This window comes from Lonchura striata (genome assembly GCF_046129695.1).
Source record: "Lonchura striata isolate bLonStr1 chromosome 14 unlocalized genomic scaffold, bLonStr1.mat SUPER_14_unloc_2, whole genome shotgun sequence".
NCBI classification, from domain to species: Eukaryota; Metazoa; Chordata; class Aves; order Passeriformes; family Estrildidae; genus Lonchura; species Lonchura striata.
In genome coordinates this window covers 163,342-189,243 of record NW_027461075.1, presented here as the reverse complement: position 1 = coordinate 189,243, position 25,902 = coordinate 163,342, and the positions used below count along the sequence as shown (strand labels likewise).

Here is a 25,902-nt window from a genome sequence, read left to right as displayed (position 1 = left end):
CCCAGCCGGATCCCGGCAGCTCTTCCGAGCTGCCGGAGCTGCTGCTGGACTCAGAGTCGGAAGTCGAGTGCCAGCGCACTTCCGGGGCTCGGTGCCGTTTTGTGCGGCTCCGACCCCGCTCCTCCCCCCGGGGGTGGCGCCGCTGCCGCCCCCCGGGCTCGCCCTGCCTCCTGCAGGGGGGGTTTCTCCCTTACATGGTAGCGGCGTCAGGCGCGGCTGCCGATCGGCTCCGAGCCCTCTGCCGCTCTCCTCCTCTTTCTCCCGCACACGCGCATTAGCAAAACTCCGCGCCTCTGGGCTCTTCGCGCCGAGACTGCCCGCGCCCCGCCCCTCCCCTTGGCTGCCGGCACCATTTTCAAAAGGGTATGGAGGTGGCGTGGGCAGGATCTCCTCCTGAGCCGCGGCCTCCGCGCCTCTGGCTTCCCCCGCCAGTCCCCGCCAACAGAGCTCTGCGCGCCGCTGCACCTCCGGCAGCGGGTCACTGACCAGCGGTGGTGGGGCGGATGGGGAATTTTTGGGAGGTTTCCGCAGGGGGTCCCGGGCCCCGGCCCGGGGAGGGGGGTGACATGCCAGGCCCCCCCGGATCCCCACTCCCGGGCGGATCACCCTCAGGGGCGGTTTGCGTTGCCGCTCCTTCCCCTAGCTTGGGTGTAACTAATAAACACGTACGCGCTGCGCTCCATGTCTCCTGCTCTTCTATTGCTTTGCGCAGGGCTTTCTCTACTTTGCCCCATGCCTTAAGGCATTTGCTGCTGCCTGAGGATTTCGTGTCCTCGGCCAGCATGGCTGTGCATTTTTCCCATATCTCCGGATGCAAAACATCCACAGGGTGTTCAATTGCCCCAAGCTCAAGCAGCCTTGCTATAGCAAGATAAAAGTCTTTGAGCTTACACTCAATTCCCCATTGCTTATGAACCTCACTTACGACCTGGCGATGGCGTCCATGACGATCGCGGGTCCGGGGACGTCTCCCTCGCCGAGAACACGGTCTCACCAGTCTGGCCGCTGCTCTTGTCCAGGCGACACTCGCTACCCGAGCTAATCTTTCCCGGGCTTCGGCACCAGTTATGTTGCCTTCATGGAAGACAACCGCGATCTGGTTGCAAGGAACAGCACGGCAGCCCAGTCTCCCCTGGGCCACTTGGGCTAACAGCACACGCAGGGCACCAATGTGGTGGACGGTCGAAAGCGTTTATTATCTTATCTCATGGGTTTAAATAGTCTTGGGGGACTCTGCTACGTCAGGAGGGGTTGGTAGGGTCTCTAGGGTTAGTCAGGAGTGGAAAACTACTGGATTAGGTGTGGTTACATTCTTTGGGGTAATGAATAACATGTTGCAGGGTGAGAGGGGGATGGGGGTCTTTCTTTCCGTCACATCCCGAAATCTTCCGTTCGCCTGTCCCTATCTACTACAGGCTGGGTGGGTGTGATTTATTTTGATAATAAGTAAAACTTTCAGAATTATTGATTTCTGTCCCATTCATTTTCTGTCAGTTCTGATTTGATTTTCAGAGTGCTGCCTTCTCAGCTGATTTTGTTTGTGTCCTCCTGTCCCAGACTGAAAAGCAAGATGTGTTCTATTTGCCATTTGTATGGCAGTTGTCCTGTGTTAAGTGGGCAGTTTTTCCTTATCTCTTCCACAATCAATCCTCCCTCAGGAGAGACATCTGCTGATAATGGGCTATTGAATGTCACAGCATGACTGATAAAAACTGTAACATCCCATTGTGAGATATTCCGCCCAGGGTGAGGAGCCAAGCATTCTTACCTGCATCCAGTCTTGAGATTCTGGCCCACCAACACAGCTTTTTCTGGGCTGGATTTTCCCATAGGAACAGCTGCCCCTTCCTCTTCAGAAGAAGATTCCCATTCCTACAGGATCACTTCTCCAACAGAACCACACCTGACACTCCTGGAGGACTGCAGCCCCAATTCCAATTAGACTGTGGCCAACATCCTGTCCAGCAGGGTGTCAGGTTGTATTCTGACTCTGTCAGTGTTGTTTTGGTTCACTGCATTGTTCATGTTTTAATTTTCTTCCCTATTAAAAAAAAATTGTGATTCCTGCTCCCATATTTTTACCTGAGAGCCCCCCTTAATTTCAAATTAATACCAATTCTGAAAGAAAGGGTCTACATTTTTACATTTCAGGGGAGGCTCTTTCCATCCTTAGCAGACACCTCTCCTTCCAAACCAAAACACCTCCTTTCTCTCCTGCCTTCCTTTGCCTGCTCTGTTTCTCTCTCATTGCGTCCCTTGACCCAGGGCAGCTCTCACCAAAGGCCCTGCCATGATTTAATTCCCAATCCATGAGCTATAGCAAGCACAGGTGAAATTGTGAAGGCTGGCAGTGAAATCTCACTGTAAGATCTTGCTGCACTTGGCTTTTGGCTCTTCCATAAGAGCTTTGCCTTCAAGGGCAGGAACATCTTTTCCTGGCTGGGAACTGGAATTCCAGCCCCTGGGAGTGTGTGCCATGGATCCCAGAGGGGCATTCCCGAGGCTCCCAGGGTGCTGCTCCTGCCGTGCCTCCCAAGGAGCTCTGCAGGACAGGGGACAAGGTGCAGCAGCTGTGTTGGTGCTGCAGTGCCACCACGGCCCCTGGTTCCATGAGTTTCAGTACTGCCAATAGCGGTTCCTGGGTTCCATGATGCCCTGCTGTGTCCCCATGGATATTTGGTGTCATGAAGTTCTTCAGTGTCACAATGGCCACCTCACTCCATGAGCTTCTGCAGTGTCCAAATGGCCTCCTTGGATAGGCAGTGTCACCATGGACCATTGGCTCCATGCAGCCCTCCTGGGTCACCATGGACTCCTTGGTTCCATGAGGTTCTGGGGGTGTCTCCATGGTCTCCTTGGATTCACAGTGTCACAATGGACCACTGGATCCACGTGGCCCTGCTGTGTCACCATGGCCCCTTGGTTCCATGGAACCCCAGGGTCACAATTGACTCCTTGCTTCCACGTCACCCCCTCAGTGCCAAAATGTCCCCTTCATTCCATGGGGAACACAAAAGATTTATAAAAACATTGAGCAAATCCCGCTTAAAACACTTGGGAACATCTGTTTGCATTCCAAAGACAAGTTAAAGCTGAGGATGGCAGCAGCAGCTTCCATCTGCAACAGAGATCCAGGGAAAGGACAGGGACAGAGAATTTAGCTGGGAGACTCAGAGAATTCTGCTTCCAGAGATCATTTCTGGTCACACTGTCCCTTCTAGAAAGGTGACACCATTCCAGGCAGCCTGTACTGAGCAGGTGGTTCCTGAGTGGGGTTTGCTGTTTAGGAAACCTGTTCAAGCTTTTCCACTCTTTCTTTCCCAACAGGAAAACTTCTCCTGGGCCTGTGTGCAGGCAGAGCCCTGAGGAGAGCAGGTGGGACACGGTGCAATGGGCTGGGACATGGAGCTGCAGAGCTCAGGGACAAGGTTCTGCTGCAGGGCACAGGGATGTCAGTGCCAGGTGGGCGATGTCAGACATGGTGAGGCTGGGGGTGAGGAGCAGCTTGTCCAAACAGGGTCAGCCCTCAGGGGGCTCATTCTTCTACATGCCCAGACCTCCTAAGGAGACAGTGAGCATCAAGATCACCTGGGGAATGCTTCTATCAGCTCTTCTCTTAACTGGAAACTAAGAATACTCACTTAATTAAAGAAAAAAAGTCATGAGGTGCACTTTGAAATCCTCCTCCTTACAAGAACTCAAAACTGACTCGAATCAGCTGCACAAGCGCTGGAGATTTGCAGACCATTGAATGAAGACAAAGTGCCCCTGAGGGCTTTCTGTATTTTGATTATCCCCAACATGGATTTGAGACTCAGTCCAGGACCCTCAGGCACATAGAGAAGGCTGAAGAAGCTGCTCAATGAGTCAGAAGCAAAATTCCAAGTCCCTTGGAACATCACTGGGCCCCACTGAGGGCAGGGACTGCCAAAGGCTCCCAGGGACTGGAGAGAGCAGATCCTTGAGGCCAGGATTGCAGGGAGCCCAAGGCTCAGAGCAGGGAACTGCAATGCTGAGCAAGGCCTGGGCTGGCTGGGGGAAGCAGAAAGGCCAAGCCCTGAGCCCAGCCTGGCACAGCAGGGCCTGTCCCTCACAGGTGGCTCGGGGCTGTTTGTGGGGCAGGGGGATGTGAAGGGCAGCAGGGACAAATGTCACAAACCTGTGTGACCCTGCAGATCCTCATGGAACCAAGGGGCCAGTGTGACACTGTGGGAAGTTGGGAAACCAAGGGGATCATTGTGGCACTGTTGAACCAGGGAACCAAGGGTCCATGGTGACCTTGTGCAGCCGCAGTGTCACAGAGGAGCCGTTGTGACACAGCGAGGGCACACGGAGCTGAGGGGCCATTGTGACACATCAGGGCTCTGTGGAACCACGACGCCATTGTGACATTGCAAGGCCTCATGGAAGCACGGGGCCATTGTGAGACTGCAGAAGCAAGGGGAACATTGTGACACTCCAGGGCCTCGTGGAACCAAGGACACCATTGTGACACTGTGGGGTCCCACAGAACCAAGGGAACATGGAATAGGTCTGGCTGGCTGGGCCTCCTGGGGACCACCTGACAGGTCTGGCTGACCTTGGCATGTCGAGGGCTGCTTCTCATCTGCCCCTGAAGCACTGGGGCTCTGGGCTTTCCTTCCTAATAGAGAGAACTCTTCTTCTTCTTCGGGATCCCAGGGACAAAACCAGGATTCCTTCTCCAAATTTCCTTATACTGCAAGGATTGTTCCCACATTAAATCTGCCAGGAGAAACACCTCTGGCTGCCTTGGCCACCCAGGGGCCACCTCTTATCTGCCTTTGAAACTCTTGGACCATGTGCTTTTCTTTCTTATGGGAAGAAATCATCCATCTCAACTATGCACCCATGGCCAAAATTTGGCATCTGCCTCCAGAATTTCCTATATCCAAGGATAGCCCCGAGACAAAAGCAGCTAAGATAGGTCAGAGACATGTCTGGCTGGCCTTGGCTTCTGAGGGCTGGCACTCATGTGCCTCTGAAACACTGAGGCTCTGTGCTTTCCTTCCTCATGAAAAGAACTCTTCTTCCTGTCCACGTGCCCACAGCCAAAATTGAGATTTGCCCTCTAAAATGCCCTGTGTCCAAGGATAGCCCCTAGATGAAAGGTGCCAAGGTCTGGCTGGCTTGGCCTAAGGGGGGCCACCTCTCATCTTCTTCCAGGACACTTGGACTTCACACTTTCTTTTCTTATAGGAAAAAAGAATTCATCCTGTTTAGGTGCCCATGGACAAAACTGGGATTCCACATCCAAAACTCTGTACATCCAAGGATGCCCCAAGTGAAAGCAGCCAGGACAGAAAGGTCGGCTGCCCTTGGTCTCTTCTGAAACACACGGGCTGCCTCTCATCTGCTTTTGAAACACTGGAGCTCTGTGCTTTCCTTCCTATGGAAAAGAACCGTCCTTCTTATCGACACAGAAATGGCCGTACTTGCGGTTCTACCTCCCAAATTCCATATATCCAAGAGTTGCTTTCAGACAAAAGCTACCAGAACAGAGAGGTCTGGGTGCCTTAGGGCTCTGGTGGCCACCTTTCATCTGCTCCTGAAACACCGGTGTTCTGTGCTTTTCTTCCCATGCAAAGAACTGTCCTTCTCCTCCGAGTGTCCATGTCTGAAATTGGGATTCCACCTCTAAAATTCCCTATATCCAAAGGTTGCTCCCAGACAAAATCTGCCAGTACCATCAAGTCTGACTGGCCTTGTCCTCTGGTGGCTGCCCCTGCCACACTGGGGCTCGGTTCTTTCCTTCCCATGGAGATCACTGTGACACTGTGGGCACCTCATGGAACCAAGGGGATCATTGTGACACCACTGGAGCCCATGGAACCAAGGGGCCATGGTGACACTGCGGGGCTTCATGGACCCAGAGACCATTATGACTCTGTGGGGCCTGATGGAACCATGGAGACCATTGGGACCCTTCAGGGCCTCATGTCACCAAGGGGCCATTGTGACACCTCAGGGCCTCCTGGAAGCCAGGGACCATTGGGACACTGTGGGGCCCCATGGAACTGAGGGAATATGGACCAGGTCTGTCTGGCTTGGCCTGCCAGGGTCCACCTGACAGGTCTGGCTGATGTTGGGATGTCAAGGGCTGCCTCTCATCAGCTCCTGGAGCACTGGGGCTCTGTGCTTTCCTTTATATGGAAAAGAACTGTCTGTCATTTCAGATGCCCATTGCTGAAACTGACACTCTGCCTAAAGTATTTCCTATATTCAAAGATATGTCTCAGAAGAAAATCTGGCATCTCTGGCTGGCTTTTGCTTCTGGTGATCACCTCTCATCTACCCCTAAAGAGTGGGGCTTTGTTCCTTCATTCCTAAGGAAAAGAACTGGTCTTCATGTCCAGGGACCCTGGCCAAAACAACAATTAGCCACCAAGCCTGGCTGGGCTCACGGAACCATCTGTAGCCCCAGGTAGATATTGACTCTGCCAGTGCTGCCATCCTCCCTCCAGTGAGAGAAAAGGACACAGGGCAGGCACACAGAGGAGCAACATGGACACACCGAGGGCAGGGAAGAGGAAGTTGAGTCCCAGATGGGAGGGATGAGGAGATGCCTTGATCATGGTTCTGGAATCCTCTGCTAAAGCTATGGAGAAGGATGTCATTGATACATCAGACTCTCTTTTTCCCTATAATGCATTGAAAAGTATGGGGAGATGACTTGTTCAGCAAAGGCCTCCATGATAAAGTAAGGAAATGTTGCAGTAGCTGTGATCCAATGAGAAGTTTGAACACTGAAAAGAGCAAAGTGATGAGACCCTGTGCCCAAGGGAGAGAAGAAGACCTCTGTTCCCAGAGATGAAGATGATTTCAGAAATAGATGAAGAGAACATTTGCTCTTAAACAGCTCATATTTAAACCAACACCCCATAAGCTGACATGGCCCATAAACACAACGGTGGGAAAAACAGTGAAAAAATGAGAGAGACTTCACAATTACAGATTTTTTTCTGAGCAGCTGCTATTCGTGGAAAAGAAAAGAAATGAGATAACAGTTTTCTTGTGGAGAAGTCTCCAAAATATTAACAAGAGGAACTTCTCTCCCTGAGTGAAGTCAAGAAAGACTATTCTAAAGGCGGTAAACGGAGGGAAAATTTTAGGTTTTGTCTCTATACATTGTCAGGTTATATGGAGAGAGGAAGTGTTCTGAAAGTTTTCTTCTGATTCTTATTGCTCTTTCTTTTAGTTACTGTTAATAAACTTTTATTTGCACCCTTTAAAAATTTAGAGCCTACTTTGCCTTTCTCCTAATCCTATCTCAGAGCAGGAAATGAGTAAGTATATTCCAGTGAGTGCACTGGTAATTAGCCAACACTGAACCCACCACACTAAATAATGCATTGGCCAAGAAATCTCAAATGGTGAACAAAAACCACTACAGGAATGTTCCTGATGAACTCCCCCAGACAAGAGGGAAATCAAGGCACAGCCATGGTTTTTCAGGACTTGCTTGATCCTAATGAGCCCCGTGGTGCATTTGGAGCTGAGCCCTGGAACCTCAGGGCCTGAGAGGAGATTGTACAAACCGTTCCAGGAATCAAAATCAGAATAAGACCCAAAAGTTTCGTGAGGCATATATGGGTCCCACTGAGGTCCATCCCCAGCACAGGCTCCTCATGGACTCCTTGGAAGAGAGAACTGGAGGCCAGGATTGCACAAAAACCTCTCAGACACTCAAAATGGCACAAAAACCTCTCAGTGTAGAAAGGAAAATCCAAAGTACATGAAAAAAGTTGAGTATCTTCGAGTATTAATGAGCCCCACTGAGTATCATTACAATGCTCTCAAGGGACTCTTTAAAGCAGATAATTGGGGCCATGATTCCACAAAGCTCTCACAGAGTCTGTATCAAAAGGGAAACACCAAGTACCTTAAATGAACTGAAGTACCTTGAAGCATTAATGGGGTGCACTGAGTATTGTTAATTACAAAACCTCTGCAGGGACTAATTACAGCAGATGATTGGAGGCCATGATTGCACGCACCTCTCAGAGACTCCAAGGCAAAAGCAAAAGCCAAAGTCCTTTGAAAAACCTGCAGTCCCTGGGAGCATGAAGGAGCCCCCAGGGCCATTCCTGACCAAGGCTCCCCAGGGACTCCTTCCAGCAGATCCTTGAGGCCACTGGGATGTGGGCTAGCGGGGGATGCTGATGGCAGGACCAGGGGCTGACAGTGCCAGCCTGGCTGGGGCTGTGCCAGGAGGCCCCAGGGCCTCAGGACAAGGTGTCTCCTCACAGCCCTTGGTGGCACAGACCCTGCTGTGCCCCAGGGCACCAAGACTTGTCTTCTCTTTGTCCCCACCTGGCATCAGTGCCTCCAGTTCTCTGCTCTGCCTGGGGCCTGGGGACACTTTCTCAGTCGTGTCTCTCAGTGGGACCCATTAAATGTCAAAGAAACTTTGGAGTTGGATTCTGACTTGGAGTTCAGGAGAGGTTTCTGCAGCTCCCTCTCAGGGCCTGATGTTCAGGGCCGGAGCACAAAGCCCCAGAGGGTCATTAAAGTCCTTGTGCTGTGTCTGTGCTGCTGAGCTGGGCCGGGCTCCTGGCACAGAGGGTGATCCTGGTAACCAAGCAGAGCTTCAAAAGCACATTTCTCTTGCTGAGCAGCTCTTCTCCCAGCCCAGCAGGGCTGGGGCACTGCCTGCAGCCAGCCCGGGCACAGCACAGAGGCACAGAGAGCTTCAATCAGTCAGGGCTGGGAAGGGGCTGAGAAGTGCCCGGGGCAGAATCACTGCCAGCCCTTGGCACAGGAACCTCTGGCTGCAGGACAATGCAGCTGCAGCTCCTGGAGAGATCTCCTAAAGCTGGAACATCCCAATGCCCACAGACCCTGTGAGTACAACTCTGAGTATTTCTGGGGCAGGGCAGGTGAAATGATCATGACGCTCTGACATGCTGAGGGCTTCTGATCTGACATATAATATTTCCAAGAAAGGGATTTTGATAAATGTGAGGAAATTTCCGATGACTTCGTATTCAGTTTCCTAATATTGGAGAATGTCTGGGTTAGGGGGATAAATATTAAAGATTTATTATGAATTATTAACAATGAAATTTGGCAAGTGCCTGAGGCATCCAAATTTTTGCTTTTAGTGATCAGTAGGTTCACAGGAGATCCCTAATGTACTTTCATCCTCTCTGCCCGTGGACAGCAGCAGCAACACCTTTCCTGGATCCATCAGGCTCAGTCTGAGCTGTCCTTTCTCCAAGCTGCAAACAGAACCTGTCCCCAGCCCGTGCCCTGCAAACAGGCAGGGTTCTGTCAGGCCAAGTAGAGTGCACAGAGATTTGGGGTTTGGGAGTGCTGGCAGGGAGAGATGAGGCACAGGGAAACACCTGCAGGAGGAAAATCTCCAGGAAGCAGAGAGAAGATCAGGGAAGGAGAGAAAACAAAACCCAGAAATGCTGAGGCAGGGAGAGTTTAGAGATGTCCAGAGGATCCCCTCCAGTGCAGCCCCTCCCTCTGCACAAGCCCCCTCCCTCCTGTGCCCCAGCCAAGCCTCTGCCCTCAGGGCCGGGGCTCCAAGGCGTGCAGCCCCTCCTGTGCAGGCAGAGCTGCAGCAGAGCCGTGGGGCAGCTCTGCAGCCCCGGGCCCAGTTCCCTCTGCAGAGCACAGGGCTGGGAGCAGCTGCCCGGCACTGGGGGCTCTGGCAGGGGGCACAGCTGGCTCAGGGTGACACAGCTGTCCCCAGTTCCCGGCTCTGGGCAATGCTGGCAGTGCAGCCAGGGAAGGAGCTGCATCTCCCTTCATCCAGTGCCATCAGAAGGACACTTGGAAGTCTCCCTGAGATTTCAGTCCAAGCTGGGAGCTTCAATCAAGGATGCAAACCTGTCCTAGAGCATCTCTGAGTTATAAGATTGATGGGAAAAGGCAGAGGTGTTCTGAGACTGAAAATGCTGCTGGGTGGGTGAAATGAGCAATGTGAGTCCTTGCCTACAAATGTGGAGCTGAGCTGTGGTGGATCCATCTGCTCTCAGCAGTACCTGGGGCATTTTTAGGGAAAATGTGGAAAGGTGATCATCCTCCCCCAGAGAAAGGTTAAAGCCCAGAGAAATTCAAAAGAGGTCAGAATGACAGAGCATCTCCCCTCACTCTCCTCTCATCACTTCGCCGCACAGAACTTATTCTGTTCTCCCTGACTGCAGCAGAAATGTGGAGGGTTTCTGATTTCCAGGAACAGCAGGACTGATATAAGGGTGTTTATGAAGAAAACCCCAGAAGTGTAGAACAAAAAATGCTGTCTATGTGTGTTCCAGGGGAGGGGGTTTGGGAAATGTCTTTGATTTTTGTTACAGGTAACACCTCTAACTCTTCACTGTAATTTTCTCCATGAACAGGGGCCTATGTGCAGCCACAGCAAAACAGCAGCTCTATCAGCCACTTCCTCCTGCTGGCACTGGCAGACACGCGGCAGCTGCAGCTCCTGCACTTCTGCCTCTTCCTGGGCATCTCCCTGGCTGCCCTCCTGGGCAACGGCCTCATCATCAGCGCCGTAGCCTGCGGCCACCACCTGCACACGCCCATGTTCTTCTTCCTGCTCAACCTGGCCCTCAGCGACCTGGGCTCCATCTGCACCACTGTCCCCAAAGCCATGCACAATTCCCTCTGGGACACCAGGAACATCTCCTACACAGGATGTGCTGCTCAGCTCTTTTTCCTTCTGTTCTTCCTTGGAACAGAGCTTTCCCTCCTGACCATCATGTGCTATGACCGCTGCGTGTCCATCTGCAAACCCCTGCACTACGGGACCCTCCTGGGCAGCAGAGCTTGTGCCCACATGGCAGCAGCTGCCTGGGCCAGTGGCTTTCTCAATGCTCTCATGCACACGGCCAGTACATTTTCCCTGCCCCTGTGCCATGGCAATGCCCTGGGCCAGTTCTTCTGTGAAATCCCACAGATCCTCAAGCTCTCCTGCTTCAAATCCTATCTCAGAGAACTTGGGCTCATTGCTGTTACTATGTCTTTTGGATTTGGTTGTTTTGTATTCATTGTTTTCTCCTATGTGCAGATCTTCAGGGCTGTGCTGAGGATCCCTTCTGAGCAGGGACGGCACAAAGCCTTTTCCACCTGCCTCCCTCACCTGGCTGTGGTCTCTCTCTTTGTCAGCACTGTCATGTTTGCTCACCTGAAGCCCCCCTCCATGTCCTCCCCATCCCTAGATCTGACAGTGTCAGTTCTGTACTCGGTGGTGCCTCCAGCCCTGAACCCCCTCATCTACAGCCTGAGGAACCAGGAGCTCAAGGTTGCAGTGTGGACACTGATGACTGGATGTTTTCAGAAACATTAAACTGCCAGCCAGTTTCTGCATATCACTTTTAATAAAACTCATCTTTGATATTTCTTGGTGGTTTCATTTTGGAGGTTCTTTTTCTTTGTTTTATTTTTTTAATCTTGTCCACAAAGAAAACCCATTCCTTTTGCCAGTTCTGATTTTGTTTCTCTCCACCTTCCCTGTGGCCACAGACTGTGTCAATGAGGGGCTGCACTCTTGGTGGCTTTAAAGAAACTAAAGGTACCTCAAGCAACGTTTTCTGCAGAGATGCCCTTTTGTTGCCTTCTCTGAAGCTGCAGCAGCAATGTCTGTGTGCAGAACTGGGAACAGATCATTGCTGGCCAAGAAGCTCTGCTCCTGCTGGCCACACCACTCCTGATCCAGGCCAGGAGCCATTGGCCTTCTTGGCCACCTGGGCACACAGCTGGTTCATGTCCAGCCTGCTGTCCATCAGTCCCTGCAGGTCCCTTTCTGCCTGGCTGCTGTCCAGCCACTCTGTCCCCAGCCTGTAGCGCTGCAGGGGTTGATGTGACAAAATTGCAGGACCCAGCACTTGGACTTGTTAAACCTCACCTTGTTGGATTTGGGCCCTGGATCCAGCCTGTCCAGGGCCCTTTGCAGAGCCCTCCTTTGCTCCTGCAGGTCAACACTCACATCCCACTTGCTGAACTTCTGCAAAGTTGCCCTCAGTTCCATGGATCCCCTCAGTGTCACAATGTTGCTTTGGTTAAACCAGGCCCTGCACTGTCACACTGGTCTCATTGGTTCAATGGGGCCCCAGGGTGTCACAAAGGCCCCATGGTCACATGAGGTCCCACACTGTCACCATGCTCTCTGTGCTTCCACAAGTCCCCTCAGTGTCACAATGGACTCCTTGTTTCCACAAGCCCACACAGTATCACAACAGCCTTCCAGATTCCCTGAGGCCCCAGAGTGTCACAGTGGCCCCTTGGTTACACAAGGTCCTGCAGTGTCACAATGTCCCCTGGGTTCCATGAGGCCCCGCAGTGTCAGAAGGGCCCCTTGGTTCCACTGGGCCCTGGACTCTCCCAATGCTCTCCTTGGTTTGGCAGTGTCACAGTGGTGAAACCCCTCGGTCACACGAGGCCCCGCAGTGTCACCATGGCCTCTGTGGTTCCACCAGGACCCAGTGTCACAGGGACTCTCTGGTTCCATTTGGCCCCAGAGCACCACAATGGAGCCCTGGTTCTATGGGGCTGCACAGTGTCACCATGGTCCTCTTAGTTCCACGAGGCCCTGCAGTGTCACAATGGTCCCAGAGTGTCCCAATCATCACAGAATGACAGAATCAAATAGGCTGGAAAAGACATTTGGGATCATCAAATCCAACCAATGCCCCAATACTGCCTTGTCACCCAGACCATGCCACTGAGTGCCACTGGAGAGGGACAGTGACTCTGCCACCTCCCCCCTGGCCTGCCCATTCCAATGCCCACTCACCCTTTCATTGAAGAACTTCTTCCTCTTGTCCAGCCTAAACCTCCCCTGGTGCAGCTGAAGGCTGTGTCTTCTTGTCCTGCCCTCCAGCAGATCCACACTCACACCCAGCTCGGTGTCACCTGCAAATCTGGGGATGGTGGGCTCGATCCCCTCACCCAGATCATCGGTGAAGATGTCAAACAGGACTGGGCCCAACACAGATCCCTGGGGGACAGCACCAGGGACTGGACACCAGCTGGGTGCAGCACCATCCCCACCCCTCTCTGGGCCCAGCCTCCAGCCAGCTCTTCCATCTCCCAGCCAGGAGGGAACCTGCACAAGCCGTGGGCTGCAGATTTTCCAGGGAATGCTGTCAGAGACAGTGTCCAAGGCTTTGCTGAAGTCCAGATGGACACATCCACAGCCTTTCCCACATCCACAGGTGGGTCACCTGGTTATAAAAGGAGATCAGGTTGCTCAGGCAGGATCTGCCCCTCTTAAATCCACACTGGCTGGCTCTGACCCCTCGGCCATCCTGTGGCTGCCCTGTGGTGGCTCTCAGGGTGATCTGTTCCATAACCTTGCCGGGCACCGAGGTCAGGCTGACAGGCCTGGAGCTTCCCAGATCCTCCTTCCAGCCCTTCTTGGGGATGGGCTCACACTGGCAACTCCAGTGCTCTGGGACCTCCCTGGTGAGCCAGGACTGATGGCAAATGATGGGGAGCAGCTTGGGGAGCTCATCCACCAGCTCCCTCATCCCCTGGGATGGATCCCATCCCATCCCATCCACCTGTGAGCATCGGAGTGGTTCAGCAGGTCAGCAGCTTCTTCCTCCTGGATTACAGGGGCCTATTCTGTTCCCTGTGCCCATCTACCAGCTCAGGAGAACTTTTGTGCTGAGGACAATCTGTCTTAATATTGAAAACTGAGACAAAGTAGATGTTAACTAGCTCAGCCTTTTCCTCATCTTTATAGTTACTATATTCCCCACTGTATCCAATATAAAGTAGAGGTTCTCCTTATCCCACATTTTGCTAACAATTTATTTATAGAAACATTTTATGTTATTTTTCAGAGAAGTTGCCAGTTTAAACACTAATTGAGTTTTCACCTCTCAACTTTTCTTTCTTTATAACCTGTTGACATCTTTAAACACTTCCTGAGTTGTCAGTCCTTTTTTTCCCTTGAGATCCCACAAAACCTCCACGGACAGTCAGAACAGTCATTTTCCTCACCACCTCATTTTTTGACACACTAGGACAGGCCACTCCTTCCCCCTTATGATTACTTTCTTGAAATGTGTTCATCCTCCCTGGACCCCTTTGTTTTTAAGGGCTGTTACCCATAAAAAAATCAGTCCCTGATTTTGTACTCCTCAAATCAGCATCCTAAATAGGCCAAAGTCTGCCCTTCCTAATTCCAGTGTGGAAGTTTTGTTGCTGCCCCTCCTTCTGTCACAGATCATTGAAAACTTGATTATTTCATGGTCCCTGTGCCCCAGGCAGCCTCCGACCCCCACATCTGCCACCAGCCCTTCTCTGTTTGTGAACAGCAGGAGACAGAGCTTTCCTTGGGAGTGGAGTGTTACCAAACATTTGGTAAAACAGAAAACTCCTTAACACCAGTGCAGCATTAAGAAGCAGCATTCTTTATTCAGCTGGATGCACGGGGGATAGCTCCTCCCAAAGCCGAGCATACTGAGTGCAGGAAAGTTTCTGTTCATTTTCTGTATTTTTCACACATATTCATTGATTGTGCTGGACTAAACACACATCTGATAATCATTGCCCCAGAATCATTAACATATTTCCCCTCCCCTTTACCCATGTGTTCTTCTGTCCTGGGGGTCTCTCTGGTTATCCCTGGTGGTCCTGGACCCCAATGTTCCCGTGGGCCTGGCTGAGCTGGCAGGACACTGAGGCTGGTGAACTTCCAGTTCCCCTTGTCCCACAATGGGCATTGTGTGGTTTCCATAGGCCTGGGGTTTTGGAGAACAAGCACCAGGTGTCAGCTCACCTGGTGGAGACAATTTATCATCTGGTAACATGAGTTCACAGAGTGACATCACAGAGTGGATTATGTGAGGCCATTGAGCAGCTACAGCATTATAGACTATCTCTGTGACATCACAGAGCTGGCTGTGATATCATAGGGCAGAGGTTGTATATCATAGGGCAGACTATGACATCAGAGGCCTTTGTGTACGTAAGAAAATGGGCTGTGACATCACAGACAGTCTGTGTGATGTCACACAAGGGCTGTGTGACATACCAGGAGGGCTGTGTGAGGTCACTGGGTTGGTCACTCCGTCCCAGCTCCCCCTCACAGTTTCTCCCAAGAAGTCCAATTCTGTTCATGTCCCGCAGGGTCCCTCTCCTTGCCCCAGCTTTAGGATGGGCCCTGGGCCTGGAGCAGGAGCAGCTCTGGAGGGCCCCAGGGCCGGGGCTCTTGTGCTGGCCTGGGCAGATGGGATGGCAGGAGGGGCTGCAGAGCTCTCAGCACCTCAGGCAGAGGGGAGCAGGGCAGCCAGGGAGCTCCTTTGGCCTTGGCCAAGCCCCTTCCCCCATGGTGGGGCTGAGTCCTGGCTGAGCTGCAGCTGCTGCTGTGCCCTTGGCAGGGGCTGAGGCCGTGGGGCAGTGCCCAGAGCAGCCTGGGCTGAGCAGAGCTGTGGGGCCAGAGCCGGCTGGGCTGTGCTGGGGAGAGGCCCTTGGTGCTGCCCAGAGCTCAGGGCAGCTGGCAGAGCTGGCGGGGAGCTGGGCTGGGCTGGGAGAGCCTGGCACAGGAACCATCAGTGTCCATCTCAGCCTGGCTGGGCGGGCAGGGGCAGGACTCAGCCCAGGCCTTGTGGGGCAGGGCCAGCGCCTGGGCAGGCATTGAAAACAGGCAAGAGCCCGAGAGAGGAGGCTGCTCTGTGCCCTTGGGCCATGGACAGAGCAGGGAGGGGCCCAGGATATTTGTCAGCGCCAGCCTCTGTCTGTGCCAGCCCTGGGCAGCCCTGGCCGCTGAGCCCAGCTCTGCCCTGGGCTGAGTTTGGCTGTGGCCCAGCTCCATCCTCCTGCGGGGCTCAGGGCCTGTTCCCGGCCATGGCCAGCCCTGGCCGCCTCTCTGCTGGCCCCGAGGCCGGCAGAGCCCGGGCAGGGCTGTCTGTGCAGCCCCACAGGTGCCACGGGCTCTGCAGGAGCTGGCAGAGGCTGCCCAGCAGGGAGGCCATGGGGCACAGAGCCCCAAGGCTGCCCAGGGCCCCACGGCACAGGGGCCGTTCCCAGCCCCAATGCTCCTGTCCTGGGCTGGGCTGCACAGGGGCTGTGGCACCATGGCTGGGCCAGCACAGGGCCACAGAGGGGCCACGCAGCCGCTGCCGGGGCTGGCAGCAAGGCCGGGCACAGACAAGGAATTGCTGAGCATGGCCTGCGCTGGCCAGGGCTGCCTGTGCCCAAGGCAGAGCTCAGCTGCCCTTGGGGGCTGCAGGAACACTCAGGAGCCCAAAGAGCCTCCATGGCTGTGCTGGAGACCAAGGCTGGAGCAGGGAAATGCAGGGCTGCTGTGCCATGGGGAGGGCATGGAATTCCAGCACACACCTCAGCTCTCTGATGGTCCCGGCACCGTGCTGGGCCCTGTTCCAGACTGGAGCAGAGCAGATGTTGATGGCACAGGAGCCCTGCGGGGCTTGCAGGGACCTGCAGCTTGCAAGGTGCTCTGCTCTCCCTCAGCTCCTCTCGGAGAGATCCAATCCCAGCTCGGCACCTCAGGGCACAAGTGGCACTGTCTGTTCATGGGCACACAGCTGATGTCTGCATGGAAAGGGGCGCAGGTTTTAATACCTGTTAGTTTCATAATATTCAAGGACATCTTTATTATCTGGGTCATTTGAGTAATTTTAAGAAATAGCAATTTTTTCCCACCAGAGACAGTAATTTCCTGCATGTGGCAGGAGAAGAAATATTAATCTTCCTGTTGACTAGTGTCACCAATATTAAATCTATTATTTCCTCTCCCTCTTCCTTCAGGTGTTTCCAGCTCTCCTCTTTGATGAGTTGTGGTTCCCACTGCAGGGGTTGCACTTGGACCTTGGCTCTGCACAGGAGAGCTCTTCATCCACTTTCCCTCTTTCCCTCCCTCTGGGCATGGAGGGAGCTCCTGACTTCAGCCTGTGACTTATGTGTGCGAAGAGCAAATCTGGGCAGAATTGGGGCAGGGAGGGTTTGGGGGGACTTTGGGATCTGTGCTGGGCACAGAAAGTGTTTTCCATTGCTCTGAGACTGTCTGCTGTGCACAGTGGATTTAATATCCAGCAGAGGAATGACTTTTGCATTTGATGGAGCTGTGCCTTCCCTTGGCTTTGTTGGCTGGCAAGAAGTGAACATCCCTCTGTGTCTGGGCAGCTCCTTCTCCAAAGAAAGCAGGTGGGAGTTGGAGCCAAGGAGCTGAAACCTGCAGGTGCAGCCTGGGCTGGAGGGAGCTCAGATTTGCACAAGGCTGCTCTGAGTGCCAGGGCTTGGATGGGGGAAATGGTGGGGTGGGGGTAGGGACAGAGTCTGATGGATTGTCAGCCATAAAGGCTCTTGATTTTCATATCTATTCAAACTGCATGAGGAGGTACTTGGATTCAATGTCAATTGGAGATTGCACACATAAATTTCTTAACAGTAAAAAAAATAATAAAACTAAACAGGACCTAAGAAATCTTTTCTCATGGTCTTTGTAAATACGGTGTATTCAGTTTGAATAGGGTCCTGAAATCTGTGTAATCAACCAGAAAGGATCTGAAAACTTAAATAATTCCCAGAGGCTTGGCTTGTTAAGGTGTTCTGAATGTTAATGATCCCTGGGGCACTGAATTCCGGAACTGAAGAGCTGAGGGCTGAAGAAGCCTCTGGAGCAGGAAAATTCAGCAGCAGCCTCCAAGTGTCTGAGGATGTCAGCAGCCCCCACTGAGGCCATCCCTGCCCAGAGACCCTGGGGGAATGGGCAGACAAGGAGAGCGTCCCTGGGGCTGGGGCAGCAGAACTCAGAGGCACCAGCAGCTCCAGGTGGGAAATGGAGTGTGGGATGGGGCTGTGAAAGCCCTGCCTGGGCTGTGCCAAGCAGGACACACAAGCCCTGACCCCCATCCACTAAAAAAACTCTCTCAAGGAGACATTTAAATGGAGTGACAATAATTTGTATCCTCTGAGTTGGATGCACTGGGGCAATACTATCAAGAGTTTCTCAGGAGCTCTAAGCAACAAAACAGCCTTTACTGGGAAATTTAGAAAATCAGTGACACTTTGGCAAACGTTTTAATATGGCATTCAATCAACAAAAAAAACTTCTCAAAGTATTGACTTGGCCCATTCAACTTCACAAACTCTAAGCCTGTTCAATTTTAAGTTAATCAATATTTGCAAGAGTACAAAAATAGAAGAGGTAGATACAAAAAGAGAGAACAATAAGATACAGAGAAGCACACACTCAGCTACCAACTCCTGGATTCCAGCAATGTTCAGCTGGAAATTCCAAGAGGAGGTAGGGTCAAGATGTGTGCTTGCCTTGTGGTCAGCCTTAAATACCCCTTGGTCTTCCTGGGACCTTCCCCCAGGTGGGACTTGGGGTCATTTGGTCACTCAGGAGCTGGGCTGGGGCTCCAGAGGTGGCTGTGGAGCATTGCCTGTGCTGTGCCAGGGACTGGCAGACACTGCTGGGCTGGGATAGAGGCTCTGGGGGGATTGGGGTTCCAGGGCAGGGCAGTGCTGGGGTTCCAGGTCAGGGCAGGGCTGGACCTGCCCCTTCCTCCCCCACACATGAAATGTTTCCAGCCAGCAATCTCCTCCAGTCTGTCACAATAGTCAACATTGGAGGTGAGACCCAATATGGCCATTGGCACCTGCAGGAGAAGGACAGTTCTTTTCCATAGGAAGGAAAGCACAGAGCCCCAGTGTTTGGAAGGCAGGTGAGAGCCTCACTAGGTCAAGGCCAGGCAGACTTGTCAGGAATGGCAGATTTTGTCCAGGGGCAGTCTTTGGAGACAATCCCAATTTAGGCCATGGCACCTGGAGAAGCAGGACAGTTCTTTCCCAAAGGAAGGAAATTGTGGAGCCTTTCCCCGTGTTTTGGAGGCAGATAAGCAGTGACCCTTTCCAAACAACTTCCTGCCAGATTTGTCCTGGCAATATGTCCATGGGAACAATCCCTGGATATAAGGAAATGGAGGTGAAATCCCAATTCTGGCCATGTGTGCCTAGAGGAGAAGGAGAGTTCTTTTCCATAGGAAGGAAAGCCCCGAGACCCAGTGCTTCAATAGCAGATGGGAAGAGACCCTCCAGGTGCCAAGCTGTCAGGCAGCCCCTGGAGGCCAAACCAGCCAAACCTGTTCCATGTTCCCTTGGTTCCCTGGGGCCCCGCAGTGTCCCAGGTGTCTCCGTGGTTTCTCAGGCCCCATAATGACATGTGACTCTTCTGTTCCATGAGGCCGCAATGTCACAATGGACCTTTGGACCCTGGGGGTTTGCGATGTCACAATGGTCTCCTTTGGCTCCACAGGGTCACAATGGAACACTGATGACACAAGGCCCTGCAGTGTCACAATGGACCTTTGGTTCCCTGCAGCCCTGCAGTGCCACAAAGGCCTCTTGGTTTCACGAGGCCCCACAGTGTCCCAATGACCCTCTTGGTTCTGTGGGGACCCCCCATAGTCACAATGGTCTCACTGGTGCCGTGAGGCCTCACAGTATTGTAGCATAATATCCCCATCGTGGTGATAATTAGCATTGACTCTATCATTCCAGAAGGCTGATCAATTGCTTTATTATATTATTCTATACTATACTATACTATACTATACTATACTATACTTACTCAGACAAACTCATTGTGCTTACAGACAGTCCAATGCACTCAGACCAGTTTGGTCCTTGAATGCAAACAACAGCACCACTGGCCATTTAAGACATCACCTTTTGGTAACAAATCTCCATAACACATTCCACATGTTCGCAACAGCAGGTGCAGCAAGTGAAGGTAAGAATGGTTTCTCAATCTTTTCTGTGAGCTTCTCACAGCCTTCCCCAGGATGATGCCTGTGAAAGTTGTGCCTGCAGCTCTGTGGCCAGAGAGTTGCAGCCACATCACAGTGTCACAATGCTTTGCTTATTCCATGGGGCCTCATAGTGTCCCAATGGTCTCCATGATCCCATGAGTCCCCTCAGTGTCACAATGGTCTCCTTGGTTCCAAAGTGCCCCACAGTTTCACAATGGCCCCTTGGTTCCATGAGGCTGTGAAGTCTCTTCATGGTGTCTCCATGACTCCATGAGGCCTTCCAATGTCACAATGGACCTTTGGCTCCCTGGGGTCTCACCGTGTCACAATGGTCCCTTGGTCCCATGACACCCCAAAGAGTCATAATGGTCTCCATGGTTCCATGAAGCCCCGTGGTGTCACAATGGACCCTTGGTTTGATGGGGCTTCTCAGTGTCACAATGATCCCGACATTCCCTGGAGTCACACAGTGTCACTACAGTCTCCTTGGTTCCATGAGGCCCAGCAATGTCACAGTGCTCTCCAGGATTCCATGAGACCTCACAGTGTCACAATGGTCCCTTGGTCTCACAGGCCTCACAGTGTAGGGAGTGTGGGAAGGGCTTCAGCTGCAGCTCTGCCCTTGTAACCCACTGGCCCATCCACACTGGGGAGAGGCCCTACGAGTGTCTCCTGTGTGGGAAGAGCTTCTCAGACTGCTCGTTCTTTACCCAGCACCAGCGGAGGCACCAGTAAAGGAAGCCCTGCGAGAACCCCGCCTACAGGAAGAGCTTCGTGTGCTGCTCCAGCTCCATCCCCATCAGAGGACCCGCCCTGGTCAGAGCCCTGGTGACCACATTCCCTGTGATACACAGAGGGAATTGGCTGGTGTTCCTTTTATTTTTGCTCCAGTTATCTTTTCTCTTCCTCCATTCAAAACACAGAAAATTGTGGTAAAAATCAACAAATTCATCAAAGGCATCTAAAGCCTCACATTTTACTTGTGTTTTGGGGAATCTTCGATTCCAGGAGATATCTGTGAGGAAATGGGGGTGTTGAGCGTATTTGGTTTAGTTGTCTTTATTTCTTGGCACTCCAAAGGTGAGAGGGACAGATCTGTCAGCTCAAAACCACTCAGTGCCACTAAAAACTACTGAATCCCACCCCAAAACTACTTGCTTCCACTGCATCTCAGGGTGAAATTAGGTTGCAAGGAGATTGGGCAAAGTGGGATGCAAATCAGGATGGGCATTGGGTGGGGCGGGATGGGTGGGATGGGGTTTGGGAGGTGTGAAATGGGGGAAGTACAGCCTGGGAAGAGGTCTTGATGTCCAGGATGGCTGGGGTGAGTTGGGGTTGGCATTGGGGAGGTGAGGTGGGGTCTGGAATAGACAGCCAAAGTTTGGGGATGATTAAGATAGGGGGAACCCGTTACTGAGTGAGTTTTTGAATAGTCTACATTCATGAAAAGATGCTGGGGTATCTCACATTCCTGAAGCAGTTTTGGGGCACTTCCAAACTCTTGGGGGGTTTCCTGAAAGCAGTTCCATGGAGCCCCATGGCCAGGGGTGGTTGCCACAGGCATGAGCTCAGTGCTGTGCCAGAGTCCATTGCCTCGGTGCTGAGAGCAGAGAAATGATGAATGGCCCCAGACATCTCCAGTGTGTGTGTGTGGAGGCCTGTGAGCTTACTGGGGAGAGTGCGGTGGTGTGTTTTTCTTTCATTTGATATTTGTTTAATATCTGTTTCCCCCCCCCCAACCCCCCTTTCCCTGCCCCTTTCCCTAGAACCTTCCCTGTCATTCATTCTAGCCCCCTCCTCAGCTTCCAGATGTTAGTTCTGCCCTAAACTCCTCCCCTGCTATTCCCTCATTGGTTACTGTTCCTACACCCGTCCTCCTGAGTTCTGTATAAAACCTTTGCCCCCCCGCCCGCCGGGGTCTTGGGGCTCATGGAATAAAACCATCTCGTTCCCCCCCCAAGTCCCGTGTCGCCTTCGTCTGTCCCTGCGCGCCACGAACTGAAACTGCAGAGCTTGCGGGGGAAAGCGGCCGCCCGTTCTCTTCCCTCACCGCCCAGCCTGGCACCGCTCGGGGTGCCGCGGCGAGGAGCGCATGCCGCGCCTCAACATATGGTAGCAGAGGATGGTTCCCTCCTTCGTCTTGTAAAAAAAACGGGCAAATTTGTGGGGGCGCCCGCCTCACAGAAGAAGAAGGAGGGAAGAGGAACATCTACGGCCGTAAAAGCTCTGCCTGATGCTATGAGGAGCTGAGCGCCGAGCGAAAAAGATTGAGGCTCCAGGACCCTCTTTGTTCTCGCCATCTTCCCGCCCGGGAGCAGCCGCGCTGCACGGGCAGCCGGGCTGCAGAGCTTTTTGGCGGGCAGACTTACCCGAGAACACAGAGGGCGGTTTTGGCAGCGGCTCGGGGGAGCTTGAAGAGGGGCTGACCGAGAAGAGGTTCATTCCTCGGTCAGCATCTGCAGCGAGACCACCGGAGGCTGATAGTGGCCGAAACCAAGGCTTCGGGGACGAGTCTTGGTTTAACGGGAACACCCAGGCTTCCGGAAGGGCCAAAACCGGGAAGGAACATCCCCAGTTTTTAGCGCGACTTTTCCATCGAGTCGAAGAGAAGATTCAAGCCATCTCCGTCCGAGCCTGCAAGGTAAGGTGGGCTATACGGGTGCGGGGTCGCCCCGACGGACGGCTGGGTCTGCCACCTTTTTTTTTTCTCGCGTTTTAACCCCCGTCTGCGCCCAGACTGGGGCTGTAGCCGTGCATGTCCCTGGCAAGCGGGTGGGTTTTCTTTTTCTGGGGGAAGCTAGCACTGAGTGCTATCCTTCGCCTAGTCTTCTGTGGGGACCTAGATTGGATCGCTTTTTCTTCTCCTCGAAAAAGTTGTCTTCTCTATCCTCCCCTCCCCATTCTGGGCTGGACGGAGGGGGTAGAAAAGACACCAGTAGGGATCAGCTAAGAAGACGACACGTTAGCTATAGGAGAGTTGTTAAAAGGGGCCCTTTACACCCACGCATTGCGCCGACATCCAGCTGCGTCGGGCGGCCCCCCCCCCTCCTATAAATTTCCCCTTTTTGCTTCTGTGAAGCTCCCTATATCCCCATCCCCTCGGACTTTCCTAAAACCCTTTCCTATCCTCCCTTGGGGATTGCTGTGGCCGAGCCGCCCCAAGTGCCCTGCCGGACACTGCTCAGGCCAAGTGCAGTGTATCTAGCACCCCCTCCCAAGATGGCGCTGGCCACGCCGCTCGGGACCCATTTCCCGCCTTGACCCTTCTTTTCCGCCCCTGGCTTCCCGCCAGTCCCATTTCTCTCCCAATAGCCCTGCACCGTCCCTGCACGAGGCTAGTCCCTATTGTGGGGAGGCGGGGTTGGATATTCCCCCATCCTTCTTCGGGCTCGTCCTCCGGGGGGAAGGTCGGGAGGGATCTTCTCCCGAGGAAATGGAGCCGAAACCCGGGTCTGGGGATCCGTCATTTTGTCTTCCCCCTGAAATGGCGGCACCCCGGTCCACCCCTTACCGATACCCCCTGTTAATCATGGCAATCACTAATTAAGTGATTGTCTGATTCCCCTATCCTATTCCTTAATGTACCCTACCCAATATTCCTTTTTATTTAACTACAAATTCCTCTTTTTGCTTTTGATTATTTTTGAATAATCTGTTTGTTGAGTTATATTTTATAGAAAAAAAAATCATCCCAGTTAATTATTACTCAAGATATTATGCCCACCTCTCAAACGGACATTCAAATTGAACAAACCACATCGCTGTCCGCTGACTCTGCTTTAAGACAAGCGCCGTTATCCGCTGACTCTGCTTTAAGAATTTGAGAAGCTAAACATCGCAAGCGCCGCGACGAAGCAAATTCTAAATCAAATGAAGTCACAAATCCTGCTGTGCTTTGTACCCTTAATTTGGACTTTAATTTAGGACAATTTTATATATTCCAGATAAAGTTTTTATATGTTTCATATGTTGTAATCACAATTAGTTTATCATTTTTTAATGTCTTTCAATTTATGTTTTTTTAATAATATGTAATGTTACAATTTGATTTTATATTAAGTTGTTTTGTTGTAATTATAATTAATTCAGTCTTTTCTGATATTTTTTAACTTAAAGGCTGTGTTTAACCATTATTGCTACAGGAATCACTCAGCTACTATATCGCTTCAGGCTTGCTGCATTGCTGCGAAATTTAAAAAATTTATTAGTTATATTTAGTTAATCTTTTATTATATTTAATTCCAATAATTCCATTTAATTATTTTATTCAAATTAGATAGTTGTAATTTTAATCATTCTAATTAAATTTTTTAGTTTAATTTCTGTCAATTATTTCATTCTATTTCAATTATTTACATTATTTACATTATTTTAGATTGTTACTCAAAGCAGCAAAACGGCAAGTTTTATACAGTCTTATGTCTAATTTAAAATATTACTACTCTTCCTGCCCTATAAATGCAATAATGTGTCTTTCATGTCCTTTAAGTAATTTACAATGTTATCATATGATTTTATATTATTTGCATGTTTTATTAATTTGCTTAAACCACAAAATTCTCCTTCTTTTTGTAAAGAAAAAGAGGGAGATGCGGTGGTGTGTTTTTCTTTCATTTGATATTTGTTTAATATCTGTTTCCCCCCCCCCAACCCCCCTTTCCCTGCCCCTTTCCCTAGAACCTTCCCTGTCATTCATTCTAGCCCCCTCCTCAGCTTCCAGATGTTAGTTCTGCCCTAAACTCCTCCCCTGCTATTCCCTCATTGGTTACTGTTCCTACACCCGTCCTCCTGAGTTCTGTATAAAACCTTTGCCCCCCCGCCCGCCGGGGTCTTGGGGCTCATGGAATAAAACCATCTCGTTCCCCCCCCAAGTCCCGTGTCGCCTTCGTCTGTCCCTGCGCGCCACGAACTGAAACTGCAGAGCTTGCGGGGGAAAGCGGCCGCCCGTTCTCTTCCCTCACCGCCCAGCCTGGCACCGCTCGGGGTGCCGCGGCGAGGAGCGCATGCCGCGCCTCAACAGGAGAGGACAACAGCAATGCCCTGGAGAGATGCACCTTAGGCTCTGGGCATTCCTCACAGCTCAGGGTGAGGACAGAAGCTTCCCCCATGGTACTCTGCAGCACTGTGTTAATTTGTCCCAGATCTGTCCTCCAAATTGGCCTGTTGGCCTTTCCTAACCTTTTTACCCTCATATGTTCATGTTCTAGCAAGTTCTCCCTTCCCTGTCTTCTCATTGCTTTATGTCCCCGCCTATCCACCCTGGCATTCCCTATTAGTCCCTTTTCCTGTGTACCACCCCTAAACCCTGACATCCCTGATGCTCTCCTCAACCCCCTCTGTTCCTGTATTTATACCCTAAACCCTCTTTTGTCTTTAACCCCCAGACCCCTTGACCGCCAGATAAACCCTCGCTGGAGCTCCATGCCTGGACCCTCCCGTGTCCTCACTGCTGAGCAGCTCCGTGTGTGTGTGTGTGTGTTTGTGTGTGTGCTGGGCTCCCGTGGCTCCTACCCGTGAGCACAAAACACTCCCAGGGAAAGTTGTGCCCGCCACCACCACAGACTGACAGTGTCCCTTGGGACCAAGAGGCCTTTGTGACACTCTGGGAGCAAGGAGAGCATTGCTGACCTGCCAGACATCATGGAACCAAGGATCCACTGTGACACTGCAGGGCCTTGGGGGACCACGGTGACATTGTGACACTGCAGGGCCCAAGGATCCAAGAGACCTTGTGACACCAAGAGGTCCCATGGAATCAAAGGGACATTGTGACACTGGGAGGCCTCATGGAATCATGGAGACCATTGGGACACTCTGGGGCCTCATAGAACCCTGGGGACACCAAGTTGTCTGGGAGTGTTGGTCTGCTGGAGGGTAGGAGGGCTCTGCACAGGGCCCTGGCCAGGCTGGATCCAGGGCCCAAATCCAACAAGGTGAGGTTTAACAAGTCCAAGTGCCGGGTCCTGCACTTTGGCCACAACAACCCCTGCAGTGCTACAGGCTGGGGACAGAGTGGCTGGACAGCAGCCAGGCAGAAAGGGACCTGCAGGGACTGATGGACAGCAGGCTGGACATGAGCCAGCAGTGTGCCCAGGTGACCAAGAAGGCCAATGGCTCCTGGCCTGGATCAGGAATGGTGTGGCCA

General features: G+C 52.2%; 1 protein-coding gene across 1 annotated transcript; it reads left to right on the top strand.

Moving 5' to 3' along the window:
• The first annotated feature begins 943 nt into the window (after window positions 1-943).
• LOC110480947 (olfactory receptor 14A16-like) lies at window positions 944-11,317 on the top strand. The gene is made up of 2 exons (XM_077790553.1): window positions 944-956; window positions 10,368-11,317. The coding sequence occupies exons 1-2, from the start codon at window positions 944-946 to the stop codon at window positions 11,315-11,317; spliced, it is 963 nt and encodes a 320-aa protein (XP_077646679.1).
• Window positions 11,318-25,902: the final 14,585 nt, after the last annotated feature.